The 9,563-nt window shown below is 37.9% G+C and overlaps 1 protein-coding gene across 2 annotated transcripts in view; it reads left to right on the top strand.

The window, feature by feature from the left end:
- Nucleotides 1-8,414, top strand: part of GLIS3 (GLIS family zinc finger 3) — a 592,145-nt gene extending 583,731 nt beyond the window's left edge. For both annotated transcript variants that reach the window (XM_072597414.1, XM_072597422.1), the window contains 2 exons: nucleotides 963-1,145; nucleotides 1,387-8,414. In XM_072597414.1, coding sequence (XP_072453515.1) covers nucleotides 963-1,145; nucleotides 1,387-1,523 — 320 coding nt within the window. In that variant the 3' untranslated portion in view covers nucleotides 1,524-8,414. The remainder of the gene's footprint in view (nucleotides 1-962; nucleotides 1,146-1,386) is intronic.
- The last annotated feature ends 1,149 nt before the right edge of the window (nucleotides 8,415-9,563 follow it).

Raw genomic sequence — 9,563 nt, forward strand, 5'->3', positions numbered from 1 at the left:
GAGTAAAGTTTATAAGCAATGGTCAAAGGATATGAAAGAGAAAGAAATCCAACCTATTGAAAGCAACATGAAAAATGCTATAAATCACTAATAGAGAAATGTAAAATAAAGTAAAATTAAAATAACTGGGGCACCACCTCACATACAAAAATTCAAATGCCAAATGCCAGAGGGGTGGTGGGGAAAGAGGTGCATTAATATACTATTGATAGAGCCATGAACTGTTCCAAACAAATTCTGAAAAGCAATTTGCAACTATGCATAAAAAGCTGTTATAATAGGCATACCCTTTTGACCCAGTGATACCACTAATAGGTCTATACTACACCAAAAAAAAAAAAAAAATCAAAGAAAACGAACCCTTTGAACAAAAAAGTATTTATAACAGTTCTGTCTGAAGTGGCAAAGAACTGGAAACTAAGGAATTATTCATTAATTTTGGAATGGCTGAAGAAGTTGAAATGGAATATTAATATGCTTTAAGAAATTATTAAGGGGATAGTTTCAGAGAAACCTAGGAAGACTTCTATGTACTGATGCAAAATGAAGTCAACAGAACCAGGAAAATAATTTATACAAATAACTTTATCTGTGGTAACTCACTCACAATATGACCTTCATGGGCTACATTAGTTATTAGGGTTAAAGCTATAAGAGAACTTGGATATCTAGATAAATCTCTTCCTTTTACAGATGGGGAAACTGAAACCCAAAGAAAGCGACTTGTATGAAGTCATACATAGAGAAAGTCAGAGTTGGGATCCAAATCTAGTCTTTCCACTACACAACATCGTACTTATATTGTAGTAAATATCAGTGATGTCACTGAAATGGCTAATTTTAAAGGAGAGCTGTCTTTCAATTACTAAGTGAGTCTGCAAGGTTGTTTGAGACCCTATTTCCAATGTTTTTTTGCTCCCTTCATGCTTTACAGGAAACTCACGGCTATTTCTTTGTTTCAGGGCTCTACGGGCAGCTACAGACATTTTGTCCCCCTCATTACAATGATCCTCAGAGAAACATGGCCCATGGCAACTCCTGCAATGTGGTGCCTTCCTTTGAAGATTGCCTTGTCCCTGCATCCATGGGTCAAGCAGGATTCGATGTTTTCCACAGAGCTTTTTCAGCTCATTCTGGCATTACAGGTCTGTTTGACACTGGTGGCTTGGAAACCAGGGCCAAAATATCAGAAGGAGGGAATGTCCCTTTATTTGTACCATTTATTTTCCCAATATTTTGTATCATACCAGGGGCTCTCCTCAGTTCTCTCCTATCCGCCCTAAACTTGCCCAGCATGATAATGCTGTTTAGGGGTATTGTTGGCTGGGCAGCCCCCATGGTGAAGTGACCCTCTCATCACCAATGGCTTCCTCTTTTCTCTTCTAGTGTATGATCTACCGTCAGGTCCCACTGGTATCTTTGGAGAGTCTCTACGAAATGGACCTGAAGATGCCACCTTCCTGCAGATCAGTGCTGTGGATCGCTGCCCCAGCCAGCTCTCTTCTGTCTATACTGAAGGCTAAAAGCCACCTGAGCATCTAATGCTCATCCCCAAACCCTCTGCTTTGAATCCCCTTCGCCTTCATCCCAGTCTGGACCCCAAGTGCCCAGGTGTGCAAACCCCAAGGGCACAGAAGGATCCTTGCAGAAGAGGACTGGGAGATGTGAGTCCTCACCAAGCCTTCAGAAGCCTTTCTTTTTCTGCTTGCTGAGTCACATGACAACCCCAACTATCTTTTCAAAGGGAATTCAAAGACTGAATGAGAAAGTGGCTGTTGTTGGGAGACTTTTCACAGGGAACCACTGACATCATGAAAGAAAAAAATGCAGGCTTGGTTTGGGGACAATCCTCTTTTCCCACAAGGACAAGTCTCTTAAGGCACAAAACTATGCCAGGCACATGGTTCTGTGGTGCTTCTGCAGCTAATCAAAGCCAAACATAAAAGGGAAAAAAAGTAAGAGCTTCTGACAGATGTCTTTGGTGGAACCACCTCTCAGAGGCCCTCCAGGGATGCCCCCTGGCCCGGAGATCTCCAGCAAGCTTGGTTCAGCTCTCCCATTTTATACCCACAGGCTTACCAGTAGAGTGCTTTTTGATATTTCTCTAATTACGTTATTTTATGCAGCGAATAAACAGAATCTGCCAAGTACAGTGACTTGAAAGACAACTTACTTATATCCCAGCCAATTTTTCCACTTGTAAGAATTAGGGTACCTTTTGTCAGTTAAAAGCAGAAAAAACAAACACATAACCCAACAACAACTTTCCTGTGGCCTATTTCTGGCATGTCCAAATAAATAAATAAAGCACCCCTAACTTGTATTTCCCCAGCCTTTAAAATCCTTCCCACACAGACCCAGCAGAACTTGAGAGTACTTTGATCTCTCACTTTTGTACTTAACAGAAGATGAGTGACTGAATTACATACTAGCTGTGCTCCTCCAGCACTGGATGCAAAGTCTTAGAGCTGATTTAATTCAGTAAGATTTGGGCCTCCCACTTCAAAAAGTTTGTGGTAAGAGAAGGGCTACAGACTGATAAATTAAATCCTATTTTGTTCCTCTGGCCAGGTGAGACATGGGCGGGTCTTTAGCTGGATAAGGCAGAATCTGGGGGAGCTGAGAGGAAGGAGGGAGGTTCCAGACATGGCGTCTGTATAAGAGGAACCGAACAGGGTACTGAGGTAGAGAGTTACTCTTTAAATACTGTCCTCCTCTTCTAACATGGTACTTTTCTCTATGCTCTTCCTTTTCGCCTCCTTTTCTCCTCTCTGTCTATCTGTTTCCTCCTCCTCCACAATCCCAGCTTAGGCCCAGACCACTCCATCCCTAACACCCAGTTACCAGCTTTGGAGAGAACTGGTGAGAAACCAGTTGAATGTCAAAACGGAGGAAGCCTGAGACATGGAATACAGATTTGAGGATGGAAGAAAGATAGGAAGCCACCATTTCTGAAATGCTAGCTTGGAAGCCCAGAATTTAAATTTTGCCTTATCTCAGTACATAAATTTCAAGAGTAGGTGGAAAGGAAAATCGCTATTTTTGATATCTTTTTAACAGTAATAAGTTCTGGGGCATAAGACTGTCAACATGTTCAAAACACACTAAAGGACATTTTGATACTATTATATTTAAAGATTAAAACCACCTTTCTTTTTTATTTATAATAGCAGAAGGGAAATAATCTCATTAGCAAAGTTATTAATAGGACAATAAAGAAATCCAGTGTTGTGCCTAAAATCATGGGTCATTTCAAATACTGCTGAGTGACTTGCAAACTTCAGTAGTAAATTTTCCTACAGGACCCTGAAGTTCAGTCTCAATATTAAGTCTAAAGATGAGTTGAGAGAACACGTGTTGGTCTATAACAGGAGTGTCAAACACACAGTCCACAGGCTCCATTGCAGCGATACCCCCAAGTGGACCTGAACCAAATTAAACTGTAAGTGGGAAATATTTAACAAAATAAATAAATTTACAATATAATATAGATTATGTTAACTTGCTGTTTTCTAAGTCAATATATGGCCTGCAGGGATCCCTATGTATGGTTTAGTTTCAATTAGACTTTGATACCACTGGTCTACACTGTGGACCCAGGTGAAAATAAGCTAACTTCTCTGTACACAAATGGGCCCTACTATCAGAACAACCAGTAAATAAAGATTCAAATTTATAAGAGCTTAATTGGGGAGCAATTATTTTGTTTTACATGAAGTTACTCCAGGACATTTAAAATATAATTAAAAAGCAAAAATTGAACTGCTTTGCACATTTTCAGGAGCCTATAATCAGCAAGCATTTATTAAGCACCTACTGTATATTCTAGGAATTATGCTAAGTGTTGAGAATTCAAAGACAAAAGTGAAACAATTCCTTGCCCTCAAGAAACTTCTATTCTTTCAGGGGTAGATAATATGTATGAACACATTTTTTTATAGTTGTATGGTAAAATCTTTTTAGTCTAAATCATCCTGATATTTGATCCTTTGTCAGACACAGGCTAAAAAAAGAAAAATGCTTCAGACTTTTCCGAGATAATCAATTAATTCTGAACTCTGAAGCATTTATGACTTACTCAAAGTACATACAATTTATTCATATAGAGAAAGGAGGAAAAGGACGGTGTTGGGTGAAACAGTTCATAGACTGGTGATGTCACCAATTAATCTCCCTGTCACATCATGTGACTATGATATTAATCCTAACATGGAAAGGGGCCTAAGGTGAAGCTGAAAATTTCAAGGATGACTATCACCAGTCTGTTCTAAAAGACAGCTCAAAAACAGCCAGCATTCCTTAGGAAGGCATACTTGGCTCTCTAACTACCAGTGTTATTTCTACTTCTTTCTTAGGCATTGTCACCCCATCACTGGCATCTGCCTGAAGTGAAAGTGCAGAGAGGTTCTATACACAGTAATAGTTACTACCATTGCCCTAACCTCTCCCGACTTCCACAGTATTTATGGCATGAAAGCCACCATATAGGTACTGCAGGAGGGGCTGCAGGCAATGAAATCAGGGATTTCTGCTGGGTGACTCTGTGGTTAGAGTGCTTGACCTGGAGTCAGGAAGACATGAGTTCAAATCTGGTTTCAGATACTTGCTAGCTGTGCAACACTGGGCAAAACATTCAAACTCTGCCTCAGTTTCTTAATGCATAAAATGGAGGTTAAAAGAGCAATCTCCCTTCCAGAGTTGTCGTGAAGAGAAAATGAGATATTTTTGCAAACCCTGAAGTGCTTTATAATGCTATTACTATTATTATATTTATAGGATCTTAGAAGATCATCATCTGGGAAAAGATTTTTGAAGTTATCCAGTTCAATTTCATTTTTAGATGAGCACATTGAAACCCAGATACGTAAAGTGACTTAAGGTCACATGAGTAATTAGTGGCAATTTCAAGACTTGAACTAAGGTCTCTCACTCTTAGACCAGCGTTCTTTCCACTATACCACAACAGATGGCAAGTCCAACCTATAAACCCTCATTCTTTCCCTGTCCCTGTTCTTGCATCACCCCCATAATACATCATTGGATAAATGGGAAGAAAATAGTGACTGATGGACAAAAATCTCACCCATACACAACTCTCCAGGTCATCCCTTATCCAAGTCTCAGCCCTATGTTAGATGTACCTAAGTACCTACAGGAAGTGTGTATGTGCATTCATTATTATTCTGGTACTTTTGTAAGCCTACATCTGGAAATTGTTCTCTATCCATTTTTACCTTATTATGTAACTTTTCTGAAATATCTGAACAGGGATTGTCTATCCTGGGTTTTTTTTTTCTTTTCTCTCTCTTTTTTAAAAGAGGTGCTTGCGAAAACACACCATACACATAGTTCAATGCCAGTTATGGGATGGTATAAAAGCAACACACCTGAAGACATTTTGTTTGCTGCATTATCTTATTTCTCAAAAGGGATTATATCCAAAGGCTGTTATAGATTAGATTCAGATCTGCTATGATCTAAATCCTCACCAGCCATTTATTTACCTCCCTTTGCCTTCTTTGCCAAGTATCACAGAGATAACTATGGTTGTAAAAGGACCTCTGTACTGGAGTACAATGGTGATCCCACTTGTGGGGTTAGGAATGGCTAATTATGAGAAAATGAAAAATGCTTGGTCATAAGACCAGTTTCTCAAGGGAAGAAAAGTTGCCCTCATCTGCCCAAGACCACCATTCTATCTCAATTGCCTTGAACGTTTGGAAATTATGACTTTGTGCATCATGTGGGATTTTTCTCTTACTCTTTCGACTACGTCGTCTACTTGCAGCATTTGTTTTAAATGGCACTTTTAGTTGTTGGTGCGGAATTTGTGTGGCTATTTTTTCCTGTGAACAGCTACAGCAGAGAGACACACATTGGAAAATAATAGTATGTGCAAAAAGAAAAGATTTATTTTGTACAGACAGCAAAGCATCCTGTGTAACATTGCTTACACAAAGCACTTTGGAAGAAAAGAAATGGAAATCTGTTTTCCATAACTCATACAGACTCTTGTACATAGTTATATATGCTCACATATAGATATGAACTGCATATATCATACTGTATATCAGGCTCATTCTATTCTAGTGCCACATCTGGTGCCTATTGTCATAAATCTTTTAAAGAATTAGGTACTTTTTTTCTATTAATATGTATAGTTTTGTGATTTGTCACAGTTATGTTTCATATAATCATAAGTTATTTTGTCTTGTTCCATGAAGTCCTTTTTTTATGTCAAAGGTAAAATGAAGGGTTTATGCACTTGGTACAAAATAAAACTGGAAATGTATAACAACCCCAGCATGGTGGAAATTGTCCTTTGGGGTGTCCTTGGAAGCACAACTGGCCTAGCTAGATTTCTTTTTGTTTTGGGTTTTCTGTTTGTTTGTTTTTTTGCCATTAGGCTGTGGCATATTAGAGCTGGCTCATATAATTAGAAGCAGATAAATGGGGGGAAGGGAGGAGCACCTCCAAGGGCAGTTTTTAAATGCCATGTTGCTTTAGGCCAAGGTCGAAGCCTGGATTCAATTATAGATATGAGAGGAAGAAATGACAGTAAAAACGTGTGTCTCTCTGAATCTTTTACATGTTGGGACTGCCCATAAATAAAACATGAAGTTTGGTTTTGTCAGACTTAATTAAAGCTCGTATACATGTTTTATTGGTTATCCTATTAATCTGCTTCCCAAAGTAGTTAAATGTGTGCAGGGCCTTAGGGCTTGTAGGTCTTTCAGACATGATGCTATATACTGATACCGTGCTTTGAAAAAGTCCAGAGAGCTTGACATTTAAGGTGAAGAGATTTCTGTGTGCTGATGACTAAAGCTATGGACCTTTTCATTGAGTGGCACCCTGAGGCACTGCTTCGCAAGACAGAAGCGTTGGATTGCTACTGTGTCCTGAATATCCCCATTAGAAGCGGTCTGATTTTTCCCAGTGTGGAATATGCCATAACATCCAACCATTGGTTAACTCTCTCCCAAGCTATTCTTCAAGTGAGGATGTCAGAAACATTTTTTTAAATCCAACAGAAATATTTTTTTAAAAACAATACAAATAAACAAGGGGAATCCAGCATAAATACATACCATTATCATAGAAAGTATTTTGAGAAAACTGCCCACCTTCTAGGTTCTATGGCTTCATTTTTTTACGGTATGGGAGAGAATAAAACAATTGAAGATGGCTAATAGCTGTAAGAAAAGATGGGGCTAACTCCAGGAGACTATGGATATAATTGCTTTGGGAATAAAGTTCCTAGCTCAGCTTACTAAACAGTCTTAATATTTATTTCACGACTATTTTAATGCTGGGGCATCATCAATGTGGCTAATCCTGCCATCCATACAGGTTCAACTCATCCACATCTTAGAATTCCCTAAATTGCTTACAATGCACCACCACCCCAAAACAGAAGAATAGATATATCATCAACATATCATTCAGTGGCCAATCTTCTAATAATGAGTCTCTCTCCAAACTTACCTAGGCTAGTCCTCAGTCAACAGATATCTCATAGCCAGACCAGACCTTTACTCTTCCAATCCCAACAGAACTGGTACTATCTTAGTATTAGCCTTCAGGAAGTCGTTTGGTGAGTCATTAGAATAGATTTCAATGGAAAGTAATTATTTGAAGTCATAACATAACAATCCAAGTCCCACTATTACATCGGGGTCTATGATTTCAACAATGTGGAGACTCCCTCCACTGAAGTATATGATAGCCTATGAAATATCACCAAAACTCTCATGTAGGCTAAACATTCCAAGTTCCTTCAGTTGTTCTTCTTGGGGTATGACTATGAGACTACTCAAAAGGTAGCTCAGTGGTGCAACAGTGCTGTGCCTAGAGTCAGAAAGACCCTAGCTCAAATCCTGCCTCAGATACTATCTGTGGAACCCTTACAAGTCACTTAACCTCTCTACCTCAGTTTCCAAACTGAGAATATTAGCATCTACCTCCTAAGATTGTTGTGAGGATCAAATATTTGTCAAATACTTAGACAGTGCCTGGCAGCTAGTAAGTATTTATTAAATGTTCATTCTCTTCTCTACTCACCATCTTCATTGCCCTCCACTGGATGAGCTCCATTTTATTAATGTCTCTCTTAAAATACGTCCTTAAGAACTGAACATAGCATCCAAACATGGACGAACCAATGCTGAGTGAAGTGGGACTACTACTTCCCTTGTTCTAGATGCCATATTTCTGTTAATGCAAACTAACTTTGCATTAGTTTTTTGGCAGCCACGTCGAAGTATTGACTCATTCTTATCTTGTCATCCAGTAAAACACATTCTCCCTATCCTGTACTTGTATAGGGGTTTTGTTGTTTTGTTTTGTTCTATTTTTAACTTACATTTGGGTATTGTTCTTATTAATTCTTATTAAATGTATTCTTGTGAAAATTGGCCCATTATTTTAGATTATTGACTTCTTTTGTGGACACTTCTGTTATCCAGTGTATTAGCTGTCCCTCTCAGTTCTGTGAAATCTAAAAATATTATTAGCATTCAAAGTATTCAGCTTGGAGTAATTGAAAATGTTTAATATGACAAAGCTTGGAGTAGACCGTGCTGAAAGACCACTTCTTTTAAAGGCTTCATTCTTATGTTGACCTTATCACTCTTTGGGCTCAATCATTCCACCACTTATGAATTTATTTATTTCATTGTCATCCATTCCACATATAGTATACACATGCATTTGTGTGTGCATAAAGTGTGTTACGCATGTGTAAAATAGATCAGACATAGATCAAAGCTCCAATGCCAACGAAAATGGGACGAAGCCTGTGGGTAACCTCCGCACTTCCATCCTAGATGAGATAAAGAGATTTGGTGGTTGTTTTTTTTTTTTTAAATTACTTTGACTACAGAGCATTTTCCTGATCTATCAGTATATTGGTTTGCTACAAAGAAGATAATGAGTTTTGGCAAAACTTTTGAATAATATATGCTATCTCAACATTTCCCTTTCTAAAGGTTCACAATCATCTAAAATTTTACTAATCATCACTTTCAGATTTTTAGGTTTGTATCCTGTGGAGTCAACTTTTCCTACACTTTAAAAATAATTGATGTCCTTTTTTTTTTTTTTTACAATACACACACTTCAGTATGTTATTTCTCCCCAACAATGAGCAATCCTTTATTTAATTTTCTTAAAGGATTAAAACACTGATAGTTCATCAACAGATTAAATCTCAGAGATGTTGACAGAGGAAAAAATAGAAAGAAAAGTTATTGTACTTTGAAGGAAAATGAACCAAAACCCTCTGATAAAAAAAAGAATACTGTAGATACCCCAGGGATCATGGAATAACAATAAGAAACTCCACAATTATTTTTAAACAATCAAACCTTTAAGAGAAGATAAGAGAAATGAAATTCAATTAGAAAGTAGTGCTGTCAATTCAAAATTTAAAATGACAAACATCAGGGTAGAGAAAAGAGGAATTATGATATAAATTCTCTCCAAAGAAAGAGCAGACCTAAAAGAGAATGATAGATTTGGAACACAAAAATGGAATAAAATATAGTAGAAGAGAAGCAAAA

The sequence above is a fragment of the Notamacropus eugenii genome, chromosome 1 (assembly GCF_028372415.1).
Source record: "Notamacropus eugenii isolate mMacEug1 chromosome 1, mMacEug1.pri_v2, whole genome shotgun sequence".
Lineage (NCBI taxonomy): Eukaryota > Metazoa > Chordata > Mammalia > Diprotodontia > Macropodidae > Notamacropus > Notamacropus eugenii.